This window comes from Oryzias melastigma, linkage group LG19 (genome assembly GCF_002922805.2).
Source record: "Oryzias melastigma strain HK-1 linkage group LG19, ASM292280v2, whole genome shotgun sequence".
Classification (NCBI taxonomy): Eukaryota; Metazoa; Chordata; class Actinopteri; order Beloniformes; family Adrianichthyidae; genus Oryzias; species Oryzias melastigma.
Window position 1 is genome coordinate 1,292,020 of NC_050530.1, and position 19,104 is coordinate 1,311,123.

Genomic DNA, 19,104 nt, shown 5'->3' on the forward strand with positions numbered 1-19,104 from the left:
TTAAATTATAGACAATAAATTTACAGCTAAATGAAAAGTAAAACTGGCATTAATAATAAGAAAAGACGCTTTCTAAGGTTCTTAAAACTTGACTAAAAAAAGGTAAATATACCTTAAAAATAAACATTTGATCACATTACAGGAAATAAAAATAAAAAAATCTATATTTGCACAGTAAAAGATGTCCATGGTGTCTTTTAGCATTTTTTTTCAATAAATAAGAAACAGTTCTGTGAGTTTAGCTTGTTAGTGAAGCTAAACTCACTTGAGAAAATTCCAAACTGTTTACAAATATTTTGAAAACGTTCAGAAACTCTCCATTAAACAATTTTCATAACTTTTGGCCACAAGCCTTTGAAATAGTTCAATTATTTGAACCAGACATTTTTATTCACCTTAAACTCATCCAATCCAATCACATGAGGATTGTTTCTATTTTTCCGGAGTAAAAGTTAATCGCGGTGTTACAACGCCAGAAGGAGCGGCGCTGAAATCCCCTCCCTGATTGGTCGTCGCATCACTGAGGAGGTGAGGTGAAATAAATAGAAGGGAACAATGCGATCCCCCCAATTATGAGGGGCTTACTCTGCCTACCTTTAGAGGAGACGCTGGCAGGCCTCGAGGAGAGCGGACCTTTGTAAGATTCGGTAAAGCATTTGTACGAGTCGTGTCGGCTATAATTGGTCATTTGTGCTTGCAAGAGTCCCCCCCCCCTCCCCTCCTTCAGGCTGAGCTACAGGCGTGTATCCAGGGACCGTCATTGGGACACTTTGGCCCCGACGGCTGAATTCAATAAAGTGACCTTATATGAATGCACACTGGGGCAGGGAAGACGCTTATTGATTGACAGAAGTGTGGCTGATGAGACGGTTGGGAAAGTTGCAGAGGCAAACTGGCAACGGGGGCGCTTGAGGGACGCTAATGGGGAGGGTTTTTAGGGAAAGTGGTTGTGATCTCGGGCTTGGCTCTGTTTCTAATTGGGTCGGCAGGCAGGGAAATGTTTTCCGCACATGCATTTGCTGCTTCTGGGTGACATTTCCACAGCTAATGCCACTCCCTGCACTCCCATATCTCTGCTTTCTAATCATTTCTAGGTGCTTTTTTTTAATACCACGTGTTGACTTGAGATCCATCAGCTGAAAGTGTGAGCAGAGGGAATCAGATATGAGCAGCTATAGGCGATTAGCCGCCCAATGATTCTTTGATGAGTGGAGATGGATGGATGAACGTTGACGTGGGAGCTCTCCAGGTAAGTGGAGGAAAAAGGTAAAGATGTGAAGATAGGAACGTTGGAGTGAAGAAGGAGGAAGAGCAGCACGGACATTAAAGGTTAGAAGAGCAAACTGAGGGGGATAGTGGAGGAAAGATGAAGGCCGTTTCACTTACAAAAGGGCAGAAATGAGAAGTTGTCGTATGAAAGGCTCCGAAGACGACAAAGGGAGAGAAAATGAGCAGTTCTGAATACAACCTCCCAACTGCCAAGACTCATTTCAACCTTCAAAAACCAGCTTTAAAGAAACTAATGATAACACTTCTGGATCTAAGCCGACGCTCACATTGGGGTATTAGATTTCATCCTATCTGAATAAAATGTGATTTCCAGACATTTTGGACCTCTGGATTTCTGGCCTATTGAGTTCCTCTGAACTGAAGTTAGATTGAGGAACGCGTTTGTTTGTCTCCTTATCTCGCCCTTAAAACTGAATTTTCACATTGAAACGGCTTCATATTCATGCTCAGCAACCAAAGAGGCAGAAAAACTAAGTGGGGTAAAAAATCTGAGGCAAGAATGACGACAAAGTGCGTCAATTGAAAACAAATGACTGATCTTCTCATTTTCTTGGTTTTGTCATCCATATAAACACATGAAGAGTCAAGTTTGAGATGTTTAAATGGTTAACAGTTACATACATGCAAAGAAAAAATCCCAACTTCCAAACAAAACTATATAAAAAAAACACAAAACTAGTTTGACTTCAAAATTACTGTTCAGAAATAAAAATACCACTAAAATTACATCCACATTTCTGTAAACTGTGTGTACTCTAGAATTAAAAAAATAGTACTTAACTACTTTTATAACCGTAGCCTTAAAACTATAATTACAATTGCCTTTGCAGGCGAAAAATTGTCAAAAAATGGTCATTTACCCTGAGCAGCCCGGTACAGTCCGGTACAGCCCGGTACAGTCCGGTACAGTCCGGTACAGCCCGGTAAAGCCCGGTACAGTCCGTTACAGTCCAATACAGTCCGGTACAGTCCAATACAGTCCGGTACAGCCCGGTACAGTCCAATACAGTCCGGTACAGTCTGGTACAGTCCGGTACAGCCCGGTACAGTCTGGAACAGTCCAGTACAGTCCAGTACAGTCCAGTACAGTCCGGTACAGTCCAGTACAGTCCGGTACAGCCCGGTACAGTCCGGTACAGTCCAGTCTGGTATTTTGAGTGTTTCCATTGTTAAATGGACCCGTCAACCAGTTCCGACCCGTACCTCTTGGTGGCCTCAATCCATTGTAGGTCCATAGAAAAATAGAACAGGACGGTGGGGGCGGAGCCACTCGCTGAATGGCAGAAAGTGATGACGACATCAGGAAGTACCAATATAGCGCTAAGCTAGCCACTCTACGGCGGTATTCTTCTTAGTCGCCCCAATCTTCATTAAATTCCTGTTAAACACGATGTACTAGAAAGACACGAGCCGCTGGACGACCTCCATTGTTGTTGCTTTTCTAGTCGTCGCACTACAATGACACAAAGACACGCTAGCGGTCTACGCCACGCTTGCACCGTGAGAACAAACCGCTCAGTGGAAGCCATTCTTAATTGAACCGAATGAACTGGTCCGTCCCGCACTAATCCTCCCGTACTGGACTGCTCCGTGGAAAGGAGGCTAACGAAAATGTTCATGCACATTTTTTTCTATGGGCATGCTGCAGGCACCAGGTACACCATAAGTGTGTGAAATTTCCATTATCTTTACTGATACTTCACAATGTGAACGTTACGTTCCATTTTCATGACATCCCTTAAGAAGGCCGTACAGGCCTGAAGGGAACTGGAAGATTGTTTGCTGTTGTAATATCGTTCTCAGTGGTCTTATATTTACGATTATGACGCTTTTAGAAAAAATATATATAAAAAAAAATTGTCATTTTTTAAGACGTATCTTCTCCAGGAGCTCTTTTAAAATTTGCCTCTTGCTTGTGGGCGGGACTTTTGAGGCGGAAGTAACCCTACGTTGATTTCCCATAATTCTCTCCTGTTAGCTTATAGCTTATAGCTTATAGCTCCAAGCTAACATTAGCAAAAAAATGGAGATAATGGATCTATTTGTCTTCAAGAGGAGGATTTAGAATTGGAGCGGATAAAAGAGACTTTGGCTCGTCAATGGGAGTTCCTGCGTCACAGAACTGAGCTTTTTCAAACCTCTGGTTTTCATCTGATCCATTACAATTTAAATACAAAAATACTCCGAAACACAGTTTTAATCTTTCGTATATGTCCTCCAAAGATGCTACAAGAACATGTAAAAAGCCCAACGTTCATTGGATTGGGTCTTTAGGATCCTCCATACGACCCTCCATAAGCCTGAACAACCTAAAAACCCACAGCCCCGCGTAAGGATTATAGGAGCATGTGACTGTTTAGGTGTACAAAATGTATCCTTGCAGTTTACTTTCTATATACTATATCGTAAACTTAAAATGTTCCAACTTTGTCTGAAGTATTTAGTCAGTAAACTTCCTTCACTGCAGGTACTTGGTTTATAGTTGACTTGCTAGACGTATACCCACTTACTAAAATGAAAAATGTGAGTTTTCTAAACACAAATTTGTGTGCGGTCCAATGATTTTCTGTCTCAAAGGTTAATGTGGTTCCACTTATTCTCTCTGACAAACTGTATTTTTATCTAAAGTCAGACATAATTATTTTTAATGTGCTGTTAATGTTTAAAACGGCTGACCGCAGGAAGTCAAACACCAAGTGGCCTTTAAATCCAATTACTTGCTTTTTCTTATGTATAATAGACGTGACCTTCCTTCTCTTTCATGCTTGTGATGAAAGCCAGTTGGCTGGAAGCTTAATTCGTTTTTTTTAAATGGCCAGAATAATTCAGTGGGATTGACATCAGTCAAGCTTGCCCCGGAGCTTTCTGTGCCCCGTCGGTGACCGATGAGCAGGAATGATGGAAGCGCACATTCTGGGGAACTTCCTGAAGTTTGGGGGCCAACCAGCAACTTTTTATGGTGGGAGAAGTCAACCACATGGTTCAAATGGTGAAAGGTGGTCAGAAAATGGAAGGAAAATTGAAGCTGCGAGTGTCGTTGTTCGGCTACCCGCCCTCACCGCCCACCTCCACGCGTCCTTAGCAGCTGCTACGCACCACTGAATCCTTCCTACTTCCTCTGTCAGACTGGTCAGAGCTGCATGTGACAAATTGATGTCAAGACTACTTTTTTCAAAATGGCGGCTTTTCTGTTGGTTTTATTTCCATAGCAACCATTTAATGTTTTGGTCACCTGGAGATGCCGAACAGATCGACGTGAGTATCAGACGAATCAGCAAAAGTAAACTTTTCGATTTCCTTAGCAACAAAGTTATTTGCTAACCACGCCCACATTCCTAATTATTCATATCCTATGTCATAACATATTGTTGATCTTTAGTCAGCCGTCCATGTATACAATTTTAACAATGTTCCGTAAAAAAATGTGCGAGTATCATGAAAACGCCACTTTTGCGAGCTCGCCACGTACACGCCATTTAAAATCTACAACTTCTAATTCCAACATTTTTTTCCCGAATTGGTTACTAATGATGCTCAGGAAGTTATGAGGTGATCGATGAAAATCCCAAAGATGAGTTTTCATTTGTAGCTGGTTCTAAAGGTGTTTTTTTTTTTCAATTAAAGATGGCGGCCTAAGGTCAAAGGTCAAATAAACCTCCATGATGGTTGTAGACTTAAGCGAGGACGAGTGTATGAAATGTTGTGAAGATCCCTTCAAGTAAAGATTCTTTTTTTCCCATATTGTGGGAAAACATGAAAATGTCAAACTTTTTCACAAAATGGCCGCCAAGCCGTAGGCGGTGTGGCCATCCCATAATCGTTTTTGAATTTCCTTTGGATAACCCTAACACACATGTTTCCGTTTTCTTAGCGTATTTAAATTTTTTTTTCTAAAGCCATATAGGAGATTTTTCCTTACTTCATTTTTATTTTATTTATTTTTTATCTTTCTACAGTTTCGCCCGCTATGATGTCATCGTTTTAGGGGTGAGGGGCTGCTCACTATGACAAAATTCAAGTTTGTCTGGAACTAAGTGTGCTTCAATTTTGGTGAGTTTTTAAGAATGTGGGTCAAATTTTCACTTAAATATGTAATTTTTTTAGCTGAGTCAGCAGAATTTTCATCAACATTTTGTTTTTTTTGGTTTTCATGCCCACATTCCCAATAGAGTCGCATCGTTTTGTTCAGCTTGAGCCCGGGAATCATATTTTGGATTTTTACAACATTCCCTTAAAAAATGTGAGAGCTAGCTAAGAACAGTTTCTAACTCACTCTCGCCGTTCAAAATCTACAACTTCTAATTGTAACATTTATTCTACAGTATCTTCTCAATGATGCTCGAGAAGTTAGGAGACGATCCATGAAAACCCCTAGAACCAGTTTTCGTTTGTAGATGGTATGAAAGGTGTTCAAGATGGCCGACTCTTCCCAGGGTCAAAGGTCAACAAAACTTCCATTTGTGATGATAGTCAAAAAAAAGTTTCGATTTTTCGTGAAAATCTGTACATATCAAACTTTGCCACAAAATGGCCGCCAAGTCGTTGGTCATGTCGACATCCCATAATAGTTTCCAAACCTCCTGTGGATATCCCAGACATACTGGTTTTATTTGTGTAATTAGATTTTTTTTCTTTTTTCTTTTTGGCTCCATAAGCAATTTTTTGATGATGTCATAATTTTGGGGGTGGGGTCATTCTTTTTTGGGCAAATTTTGGTGAGTTTTCATTGAAAATTCACTGAAATTTGCCCAAATTTTGCCTCGCCACATCCTTGAAAACTTTAAGATGTGTCGAGGGTCAAATTCTTGCTAAAACATTTAGCTATGTGAAAACAATCTGCTCCTTGCGGTCCGTGATGTCATAACGGATGCTGCTGCAGCTGAACATTCTGTCCTCCTCTGAGCCCAGACAAACCTTTCTCACCGAGAACATTCCCTCTGCCTCAAATCCAGCCAGAATCTTCTGGTCAGGAATCACTGACAGGCCTCCAAATTGCTGTAAAAGCTGAATCGGTTCTGGACCAGTTTGGTGTCGCCACTTTAACAGCATCGTTATCCAAACCTCAGGAAATGTTCTTTTCCTCACAGGAGAGCAGACCGTCCAGCTGGGCTCCACACTCCTGATTTATGGACAAATGTATTCAACCAAAACACCTGCGTGTGTCCTCATCAGGCGTGTTTGTAATGAAACTTTCAAATGCCTGTAATGAGGCTCCCTCACAGTTTTCTCTCTGAATGTGGAGCCAGTCTCCCAGTAATGATCGTTTTCCTCCTTAAAGACCCTCTCCTGTGAAAATGATGTTTTCAATCATTCTTGAGGGATTTTTTGAGAACATATAGAATCAAATTAAGCTTAAAACTGCATTACTGAGTATTTCTTTATTCGTGTTGTTGTTAACTGGGAACAGATAAAAAGTTTCAAACTGATGACATTTGTGACGTAGAAAACTGAGAACCTCCAATTTGTGTCGCCATTTTTAGCACAATTAATGTGAAATTTATGGTGATAAAATGATAATTAATGAATCAACTCGAGTTTGACATTTGAGACGTGAAGCTAATATTAGTAGTAGGGATGCAACAACACACTTAACCCACTATTCGCTTCAGTGGTTTTAAACAAAGAAGAACAATGAAGAACTCTCAATAAAAGGTGATAGGAAGGGGGGCGGGGTTACTCCACATAACCAGCCCTGTCCACAACTCAGAGTCAAATTTTTAATGGACTTCTGTCACCCTGCAGAAACTTTGTCCTAGAAAACGACGATTTTGGCTTAAAAAAAATCAAATTTAAAATTCCAATGGGAACAGTTTAAAAATAGATCAAAAGATGATCAGAGTGGGACTTCAGTGGAATGACTGTTTGGTAAATGAGTTTAATTGATGTCATTGATAATGAAAACATTCTCATTACTGCTTTTTTAAACAAAGGTTAGACCATCACTTTTGCTGGGTCATTTTTATTCGATATAGAATGCCCAATAAAAAATATTTCTTTTAAAAATAGATCAAGATATGAAAACACATGATAAATTACAGGCGTTTTATTTTATTTCAAACTGTGTTTTATCCAACAAAGTGGGGGAAAAAAAGCATAGAAAGATCCTAAGAACATGCTTGAAAAAGACTGAAAAAGTAAAAATTTGAGAAGAAAAAATTCCTAAAAAAATAAATAAAGATACTGAACACTTGGCCTTTGGTCCACCCATTCCTGGGACATGTGAGACTTCACCCAGAGACCCATGACCCTCAAAAAATGCAACAAATTTAAAATAATGTAAATACTTTTGCTCGGTGAAAGTCACCCGGCGATAGTGCTCTAGGGTTAATGGCTCTTCCTTTTCCGTCAGGGATTCAAAAATAATTGTATTCAATCAGAAAACCTCCTTTTTAAAATAATAATAGTCTTTTGGTACCTTTCAGCATTCAATTGTTTATCTCTTTATTTAGGCATCAACATTAGTCTTCACCAATGCAAAGACTTTTGTTGGGATCCACTTTTAAAAATACATACAAGAATTCTGAGTAAAGATTCATTTTATTTACAGTTTTTCAAAATTCCAAACACTAAGTAGAAACAAAATCAGTTGAATTATTGACTTCCTAAACTGTAAAACTATAACTTACTATGATATAATGGCATCATATTCCAGTTCCACATCCCTCTATATGACTATTTCTCTGAGTGCATTAATAGTTTGTGACAGAGTTTGAGTTAGAGCAACATTAGAGGCTCCTCTTGTACTAAAATCCTGTCGTTTAGGTTAATTAGAGTGGATATATTTGATTAAAACGCTAAAAAGACGCCTTGTTTGGCATCATGAGACGGCCTAATAAAATCACCGAGAGGTTGATCCCATTTCCAGCTTCCGGAAGGCTCCACCACTCATGCAGTAGCTGCAGCGTTGGCTCACACTGAACATTTTATTCTGAAGTTTCATTTATATGTGTTTTTTATCTCTGAAGCACGGTAGTGGCTGTATCATTATATGGTATCGGTTAATAGTTTTTTTTTTTTTCAAGTCAGATTCAAGAAATGTTTTTATTTTTACAAAATTTTTAAACATATCAACTGAAAACCTTTAACTATTAACGCTTGGGGACTTAACGGAAGTAAATGAAGTCAATTAGATTTTACATTCCAAAGGAAATCATATAAATGCTAAGTTGATTATGTTAATAAGAATCAGAGTGACATGAAATAACCTAAGGTATTTTTTTTGGTAAAACTTGTAGGCTGGGTTAAATGCATTTAGGCATGATAAAAAAAAAAATATCTCCCTAAACTGTTGAACAAACTTTACTTGTGAAAGTGTTTTAAACTTTTACAAAGTGTTAGCATACCGACACAATATATATATCTATATATATATGTCAAATATGGAATAAATAGAGTAAATTGATGATTCTGGTTCATTAATGAAGTTATATTTCAAAAATGACCATAAACTATAAACAGATGTCTTCCCTGCTTGTGAGGATTTTAGCTTTTTTCTTAAATCAATTTTGTCTTCAGGTTTGGTTTTTCTCTTTCGTCATGTCACACCAGCTGTTTCTGTTTTAGTCAATTAACTCAACAGTCTGGTTTTCAGCTTCTGTCTGTTTTACCACCTTTTTTCCTTGTTTTCTGGTTTGTTTAACTTTAGACTTTTTTTTGTCAAAATGTAGGCTCCTGTTAATTTATTGAAGTTCCTGCTGAGGCTTTTGTAGTTGAGTTCTGGACCACACTTCCTGTCATTAATGAAGAGGATGTGGTTACATGAAAGCAAAGATAAAGGTGTGCAAAAAGTGTGCATTATCAGAAATTAATGCAATTCGCGGAAGCAACATTTTCTGGCTTCTGCGGCGTGGGCTAATTTTTGATAATGCAAACTTTGTTGGGCATTATCGAAACAACGCACTTTGCAGAAGCAACCGGTCCTGGCTTCAACAGGGTGCGTTAATTTAGGATAATGCACACTTTGTTGGGCATTATCAGAAATTAACACTCTTCTCAAAAGCAACCGTTCTGTCTTCCGCGGGTTGCGCTCATTTTTGATAATGCACACTTCGTTGGGAATTATCAGAAATTAGCAGTCTTCCGGTTCTGGATTCCGTGGCGTGCGTTAATTTTGGATAATGCATACTTTGTTGGGAATTATCAGAAATTAGCAGTCTTCCGGTTCTGGATTCCGTGGCGTGCGTTAATTTTGGATAATGCATACTTCGTTGGGAATTATCAGAAATTAGCAGTCTTCCGGTTCTGGATTCCGTGGCGTGCGTTAATTTTGGATAATGCATACTTTGTTGGGCATTATCAGAAATTAACGCAATTCGCGGAAGCAACCAGTTCTGGCTTCTGCTGCGTGCGTTAATTTAGGATAATGCACATTTCATTGGTCATAATCATAAATTAACGCACTTCACAAAACCAACCAGTTCTGGCTTCCGTGATGCTTTTATTTGTGATAATGCACACTTGGTTATTCATTATCCCTTATTTCTCTTATTTCAAACCAATCACTAACATTTCAGTTTTTTCTTGGTTTAGCGGCAAACATTTTTTTGGGCATCTATGATTTGAAAATAAAATACAGTTCAAAATAAAATACAGTTTAATGTGCTTCTAAAGATCACACAAAATATGTTTTTCTCGAGTTGTGTGAAAATTACTGAATTTTTTCCTTTGGTACAAAATGGACTCCAAGCCGTAGATCCCATAATAATCTCAAACCGTCCTTTGGATGTTCCTGACACGTGAGTTTGGTTTCTTTGTTCAAACAATTTTGTTTTTCATTGCAATAACAGATTCTGGTCCTATTCTTTTTTTTTTGATGATTTCTCCAGCTGTGATGTCATCATTTTTTGTGATGGAGTCGTTCACTCTGTTCAGAATTCATTTTCACCGGTACGAGGTTTTTGAGCTTGTGGTTTTTGAGCTTGTGGCAGGTGTGGAATTTCTGCTCGAAGGCGCAGGAAGGTAGAAGAATTACCAAAACAATCTGGTCTTGTCGTCCAGATCTATCACCCCGTTTGAGTCCGCTGTAATCTTTGCTCTTTTTAAGTTGTATTTTGTAGATGTGGTAGAAACCCACAAACCTTTTCTCTTCCCTGACGTCTCACTCGTGTGTGCTCGTCTCCGTCAGCTGCATGTGTGCGCCGTGAGATGAAATGCAAAAGCAGAAAGTCAGACGAGTTTCATTCTCTGAGCGTTTGCAGAGTTTTCTCTCCGAGAAATTGCCTGCATTTTCTGTGATGATTGTTTTCTCCGTGTTGAATATTTTTATGAAACGTTCAAGTTGGACAAAATCAATTTGTTCTTTGATCCTCGGGGACTCACATCAACACATAATAAGTTGGCGTTCTGGAAAACTGAACAATTTCTGTCCAATCAAACTCGGCTGAAAGCATCTCGATGTGGTCGTCCGTCTATATTTGGACTCCACTGGGAATAAAAAAATAAAAGCTCCACAAAACAAATAAACAGGCTTGGTTCCACTTGAATGACAGCTACAGGATGAACTTGGAAAAAATATTTTGTTTGGATAAGACACTTAAAAAACGCTAATATATAGCTAATGTGTATACTGAAATTCTTGGTAAAATAATTGCACTGCTTTATTTTTTATGTTTTGTTCTAATAAAGTTGACACAAGTATATCTAGATAAATGAAAAATAAAAATATACCGTAAAGCATGGTTTAAAAATATAGTGAAATACATATGTAAATATCATTTAAATGTAATTATTATAGTGTAATTAAAGTTTTGAAACAGAATTTGTTCCCCCCGATGATCCGAAACAAATTGTTAGTCTGAATCAGGAGTGTCAAACTCAATCACACAAGAGGCCAAAATCCAAAACACACTTTAGGTCACAAACAGGATAAACATTTATTTAACACTCTAAACTACATTTTTAAAACTTTAAAACAATACGTTTTTAACATAATTATGAACGAGATTTATAGTATTATCTGTGATGATGCTAGTGTGAATGCTGTAATCTGAATTTGGCTGCTGGAGATGCTGAAATTGATAGCTAAAAACGCTGAAGTTGATAGCTAGCTAAAATATTAGCTAAATGCCAAATTAGCCTAAAAAAAAAAAAACCTAAATTAGACTAAAAAAACGAAAAAGAAAAAAAAAAAACCTTAGGATAGCCAAAATAGCTAGCATGTAGCTAAAAAAAATAGCTAGACTTCAAAGTAGCCTCAAAATAAAAACAAAGTTAGCCAAATCAGCTAGCATGTAGGTTAAATAATACTCAAAAAAAGACTAAAAAAACTAACTTAATTAGCCAAAACAGCTAGCGTGTAAATATTAGCTAAAAACAGCATTAAAAAAACAAAACAAAAAAAGCCTAAATTAGCCAAATCAGCTAGCATGTAGCTTAAATAATAGCTAAACGCCAAAATAGCCCAAATAATCTTATAAAATCCAAAATAGTCCGAAAAGCTAGCATTATGACAATTTTAAAAACTTTTAAACCGTACATTTTTTGACATATTTATGAATAATAAAAATGACGGAATATTACTCCAGAATAAATCAACTTAAACCTCAAATAACTTAAAAGATTTTCCTCTCCATAAAAATATATTTGTCAAAATGATATAAGTTAAAATAGAACAAGATAACATCTGACCATTAATAAAAATAAAATAAAATGATCTGGAGGGCCGGATCCGGCCCCCGGGCCTTGACTTGGACACGTGGCTTAGAGCCAGATAGATAAGGCCCAAAAGGGTATATAACTGTATTTTATGAGTCTTTGCCTCCCTGAGACCCAGAGGTCTGATCCAACTTGAATTAAATCGACTAAATTCCAATTTAGTTTTTTATCAGGTTCTTTTTCATCAATGAACACGCCAGGGTTAGCGGGGGCTAACCTCACAAAATTAAACAGGATGTTCAGCAGATTTAGAAGCTTAGTGACATCAGACCTGCAGTGGCGGCGTGGAAAACGTCCTGCTGCTCTTTGTTTATGGGTCATAAATCCGTCAATCTGGACCGACACTCACCTACAGCCTTCAGGGAGGCGTACTTGTTGAGATCCTTGTTCTGCTGCTGCTGCTGCTGTTCGTAGACGTGAGCCAGCTGGCTGAGAGCGGGGTAGGGGTGCTGCTGGCCAACGCTGGCGCCTGCCGCCACATTGTTGTTAATCTGGCCACCCTCTGCGGACGAAGACACACGACAAGGTTACATCCGTGCTCCAATCACAGCGGGTGACGAGCAGCTGCATCCCAGCAAACGCTGGTCAAACGCTCGCGCTCATCCGCAGCTGCTCGTTCTGACATGAACTGATGGAGTTCTGCCACGGCTCTCCAGCTGCAGCATAATGGAAGTCCTGCCGCATATTTGGATGCAACCCTGCAGCTTGTTACATGAAATTCTGGTGTCACGCATGCCAGCTCTCTAAGCAGCAGAAATCCCTTTTTTTGATGCAGAACTCACATTTTATTTTAAAAATTGAACTCCAGCAGATGTTTTTGTTTACAGAGAGACAGCTTTGCTAAGAGCGAAAAACAAGTCTTTTCCAGGGGTGTCTTCACATGAAAACACAGATTTAATTGATCTGTTTTTTTCAGCTGTGGATTTCAAAGATAAATACTTGTAAACACTGCATACAAAATGGATAAATTAAATATTTTTTTGCCAATTCTTCTACACTTTGCTGTTTAAAACTCTGTATAGAATTTCCAATGTATGAAAACAGGTTTAGGCTTGACGTTTGTATATGTAAATATACATATATACTATATATATATATCTATGTATATAGATGTAAACACATGTATACACATACATATATATCTATATATATATATAAAAATACATTTTACTAATTTAAATCTGACATTATACTTGAAGTTTTATACACTGTAAATATAACACACATATTTACAGTATATATAAAATATGTATGTATATATATATATATATATATATATATATGTATATATATATAATTGAGTGATTTCTGCATACAAAATGGATAAATTAAATAATTTTTTGCCCCCTCACCCCTTATTTGCGGAAGTTAAGGACCAGAGACATCCTCGAATACGAAGGACTCCCCCCGCGTATGAAGAAACACAAATATGCTGGGGACCACTGTGTATATATATATATATATATATATATATATATATATATATATATATATATATATATATAGTTGGTGACGGGGGATCATTTATAAGGAAAAATAATCTAAAAATTGCATTTCTACACATTTCTTTATTCATATTGTTTTAAATCAGGAACAGAAAAATATGCAGTTTGTAAAAAGATCGCATTTGTGATGTAGAAAATACGCTGGGTGGGCCGAAGTCGCCTGAGTCCTGACTGCTATAAACACCTGCACAAATGTTTGGACGGCTCCACACCTGGTTCTCATCAGCTCATCAACCACAGGACATTTAATCTCCGCTCAGACCACAGTCAGTGCGAAGTATTGCCTGTGTCTTTCTACCAGCATACCGAGCGTTTACCGCTGGTCTGATCACATGTTACCTGACCCTGCTTCGTTCCTGACTCCGCCTCCTAGCCGCCCGCCCCGACCTCTGGCCTGGACTTTACTCTGATTTAGCTCTGTGGACTCTTAGTTTAGACTGGCTGCTCTTTGCCTGTTTCTCTTCAATAAACCTGCTGTAATTGGAACCAGCTGTCTGCCGTTTGTGACGCCTCGTCTGAGCTGGAATCTGGATCTAAACTACAACTGGATGGCTCTGAAATTGCTCGCCATATTTGTTGCCCTGTTAACACTAGATTAGGGTTGTAACGATTTCGCTCAAAGGCAAATTTCTAATAAACTGCTGCCAATCTGTAGTAATGGAAGTATACTAAAGTATTGAAATAAAGGCACTTATACATCACCAACATTGCATCAACTACTCTATTCAAGTACTTATTACTAATTGATCAACAAGGAAAAAGTCAATGTGTCATTTCTAGAGATTTTTTCTCACCAGGTGAGTTACTCTAGTGTTTTGTGCGGAGGCAACCACCCAGTCCAGAACATACTGACCTGCTCCATCAGTCATGTGACCAGAGGAGCCCCACGTTTTGTGTGTAACACTTGGCAACAACACAGAAATGTGCGGATTGTTGAGTCTCTAAAGAGCGATTTTGTATTTTCAACATTGCACTAGGACAGTTTTTGATATTTGCTTTTAAGACAAAAAAAAACATTACCCATAATTAATATTGGTAATTAGTATCACATATTTCATGTAAAATGTAATCTGTATTGTTTTGACTCTTTAAAGTATGGTATCGCCCATCACTGCCACTCTACAGAAACTATATCCAGAAAACAACAGATTTTGTTTTGACTAAAACCTGCATAATCATAATTACAAAAAAACACTGAAAACTATTTTAAAATAGTTCAAACGATGATCAGAGTGGGACTTTAAAATGCATTTTTATCCATTTTTATAGTTTAGTCTCTCTAGAATGAGTTTAAAACTCTGTAGTTGGAGTTAATCGTTTTTGGGACCTCCTGTTTTTATTTCTTTCAATGTCAGGTTTGAATAAACTCCCACTTTGTTGTTTTCTTCCTTTGTCTTGCTTCTTATTTTGATTTGAAAGAGCATAATTCCTGTTATTGTTGAATATTACTTCCTGTTCTTTCTTTAATAGTGTCTTTTCTATTCCTTCCAGCCGCACAGTCAGAATTTTTTCACTTCTCATACAATAGAAAAAATAACACAGACATTCAAACGGTCTAATAAATATGTATTAGCCCAAGTTTCAAAGTAAACACTTTTTCTGTGTGAAAGTAGCAGAGGTGCTCACAAAGAGATGACTCGAATGCTTAGGACTCCTGGTTCTTTGGAGCCTTTTTGATCCTCCTTTGATCCGAACATTTCTGATTCAGCTTTTCACAGACACACAAACGCCACGCTGCGTTGCTGCTGATGCTGGCAGCAGAAGCGCACATGTTTCCAAATGAAGGTGTGACCTCTAAGTACTTTACACCAACAAAGCACGACTGCATTCGACCGAACCTCGCAGCACACAGGTGCATTCAAAGGTGCATTCAAAGAGTGAGAGAAAAGCATAAAAGATGCTGAATAGTCCTTACGTTTTGCATTTCAAAGTACATATTGAAATATTTATCTGATTCGTTTAAATTGTAACATAAAGCAAAAAGTTTAAGGAAATCTTAACTCAAAAAAATAATTTTGTTTTCTTTCAGTCTGGATATTCCCACTAACTGTGTTTGACTGGAATGAAGAACTTTTCTGGTTACGAACAAAAAAGGTAAATTTATGCAAAGACATATCAGCAACTTAAAACATTCATTTTTATAAAGAAATATATTAACAAAGTATTAGGTCCACCGTAAAAGAAGAAAAACAAATATACGAGAATTGAGTATAAAATTATAAGGCAAAAGTCAAAATGTTAAAGTCATGGAATACGAAAAAGTTTTCAAAAATGTATGAGAATAAAGTCGTTAATCATGAGAGAAAGTTAGACTGCTTTAAGAATAAAGTTGTAAGAAAAAAAATTTAAAAATTAATTAGAATAAAGTTGTAAGAAAAAAAATCAAAATTTAATGAGAATAAAGTTGTAAAATTATGAGAAAAATATGAACCATTTATGAGAATAAAGTCATACAAATTAAAGAATATTGTCTAATTGCTACAAGTATAAAGTCATGAACAAAAAAGAGAAAATGTTATGAAAAGAAAGTATAATGAGAATAAATGAATACAATTATTAGAAAAAATAACATTTCTATGTAGAATAAAGTCGCAAAATTAAGAGAAAAAAATGTTCATATTTTAAGAAAAAAAACATACAATTATGGAAAAAGTAAAATGCTTTGAGAATAAAGTTGTAACAAAAAAATCTAAATTGTCTGAAAATAAAGTTGTAAAATATGAGAAAAATATTGATTTATGAGAATAAAGTCGTACAAAGAAAAGAATAATGTCTAATTGCTACAAAGTCATAAAATTCTGAACAAAAAGTGAAAATGTTACGATAAAGTCGTACAATTTTTAAGAAAAAAGTCAAAGTTTAATGAGAATAAATGCGTACAATTATTAGAAAAAAGTCCAATTGTTGCAAAGTCTCAAAATGAAGAGAATTTTTTTTATATTTTTAGAAAAAAACTTCAAAAATTTAAAATGCTAAGTTGAATACATTTGTAAAGTTCTAAGAAAAAAAAATTGAGAATTAGGAAAAAAAACTATTTTGTATAATAAAGTTTAAATAAAAAACGTAAAAAATGTTAGTAAAGTTGTACAATTTTAAATAATAAGTCAAACAATGAGAAGTTCATGTTGTGAAGATACGATACTGTATTTTAATTATTTAGAACATGTTTATTTTGTAATCACATCAACAACTCTAGTTACATTTTAACTTCAAAAAGGCACAAAACTTTATCGAAATTCTACAAATGTCAAAAAAGTGCAATTTTCGCAATTACACTGTTAAATCATAATCATGGGAATAAACACAAACCTGAACTTTGATTTACAGCAGAAAAACTGGCACTCATCATCATCAATCAAAGGAGACGTCGGCGTCTTATTCAGGCCACGGAGCGACGAGCTATATGGGAGCGGCTATGGATAAATACTGTGAGAAAATGTGTTTTTTCACAGAAAAACTGTGGCTCCAACTATTCTGCACGACACCCTCAACCTTTAATGTGATGCTGTGGGACCTCAGTGGTATGCTGGTCGTATCTGGTTGTTGGTCACGTGACTCATTTCATTAAAAAAAGTGTCTCCACTACAGTTTTGTGAAATATATCAATTTTATATGCCTCAAAAACTCCCTCCTCCAAGGAAATCCAATTACCGCAATTTCAAAACGCAGTTACTATCTGCTCTGTACATTTTCACTTCCCTAGACTCCGCCCCTCCCTAACCACTGCAGGTATCCTGGTCCTCTTACATGAAATGCGCTTAAAAATAAATGATTATTATTGATATAAATGTAAATTCAAAACCGTCTGGAGCTCTGGAAAGAGTCTTTGTGATTCAGAGAACGGGCAGATCTGAGTTCAGCTCATTATTCTGTAAACCTGCACGTTTGACACACGTCAGCATCATAACATCTAAATAAACAATATTTTGCAGCTGAAATTGCTTCTAATAAATCACCTCATTCTGCAGGTTTCTGATGCAGCTGTGAATCCACAGAATTTCACTTTTTTCCCCCGAAAAAGTCAAACCTAATTCCTGTTTCTTTCACTTCTTATTTCTGCTTCAGTGTTTCAAACAACAAAAATATTGTATGACTCAAAACGTGTTTGGATCAGAATCCATGCATATAGTAAACATAATTTCCATGTATATCAAAGATGAGCATGAACAGTTTTAAAGGAGGTTTTCCTTCTGGAGCAGAACCACCTCGATCCGCTCGGCCAAAGCAAACCAACCAAGAAAATGGATTTTTCTTTCAAAGCACCAAACTTTCCGACGATGTTTTCGCACTTCAAACTCTTAAAAATCACAATTTCATTCCATCTAATCTCCCTAAATACCGACAGGCAGCTCCATCTCCTTCCGTGTTTACCGCTTACAAGTTCAAAACAGATGCTTTGCATCTTAAAACAGATTATAATTTGTTCTTGTAATGAAATAAGTGATAATAGTATTTAGAAACCTGCAGCGTGTGAAGTATTTAGTGCAGCTGCACAGTCGGACTTGACAGCACGGCTGGATGGCAAAAATACGGTGCAGGAATTGTTGTCTTGCTGTGCTGCTCCTACCAGATAATTGCAAATTCCTGTTACTGGGGCTCAAGGTGTCCTTGCTAAGTGAATACATTTGGTTAAAAGCCTGAATGCTGCCACTAGATAATCTGACAAGCAGGGACAAGAGACCGAGACTCGGGAAAAGAAGAGGGAGAGTACGGCAGAAAACAGAACTGAAAAGTATTGATTTCCTGCAGCAGATTTCCCCGTCTTATCTCAGCGGTGCATTGTTGAGCGCTCAGGTGCACTCGGGGGCCTTGTAAACCTGCGCAGCTCAACTGTCAAGGCAAAGCCAGCTGCGTTGGGATTAATTAAACACTTATTCCTGGCATTGACTCAGAGCACACACAGGCACACTTGGATGGACAGCGCCGGGGAGCAAAGAACAATTAAAACTAGAAAAGTTGCACTACCTGCGATAATAGTGTGAATGCTTTTTGCTGAACGCAGTCGCTGAAGACGCTGAAGCTTTTTGCTGAAAATGGTGATGCAATTTACTTTAATTGCTGAAGGGATTTGCTGAAAATGCAAAAGCTATTTACAAAATGGTAAAAATTATCACACTGGAAACTTCATCTAAAAACTACGAAAGAACGCTGAAGTTGACCTAAATTTCTGAAAAATTTGAAGTTAAATTGCTGAAAAATCCCTAATACATGCCAGTTTTCTAAAAATATTTAGGCTGTTGCTTAAATACTAGCTAAACTCAAAAATAGCCAAAAAAAAACCCCCAGTAGATAAGAAATTAGCCAAAAACGTTAGTATGTTGCTACAATCATTTTAGCTAAACTCCAAATTAGCATAAAAAGGACCTCAGTAGAGGCCAAATTAGCCAAAAAAGTTAGTACATTGCTTAAGTACTAGCTAAACTCTAAAAAGCCAAAAATTCCTCAGCAAACTAAATTAGTCAAAAATGTTAGCATGTTGCTGAAATATTAGCTAAACTCCAAATTTCATTAAAAGAAAACCCAGTAGAGGCCAAATTAGCCAAAAAAGTTTGCACATTGCTTAAATATTAGCTAAAATCCAAAATAGCCAAAGACTACTTAGCAAACTAAATTTGTCAAAAATGTTAGCATGTTGCTAAAATAGAAGCAAAACTCC

At 37.1% G+C, this 19,104-nt stretch overlaps 1 protein-coding gene across 1 annotated transcript in view; it reads right to left on the minus strand.

Moving 5' to 3' along the window:
• Nucleotides 1–19,104, minus strand: part of shisa9a (shisa family member 9a) — a gene marked incomplete in the record, with an annotated part of 85,103 nt that overhangs the window by 5,969 nt on the left and 60,030 nt on the right. The window contains 1 exon segment of the mRNA XM_024285472.1: nucleotides 12,293–12,445. Coding sequence (XP_024141240.1) covers nucleotides 12,293–12,445 — 153 coding nt within the window.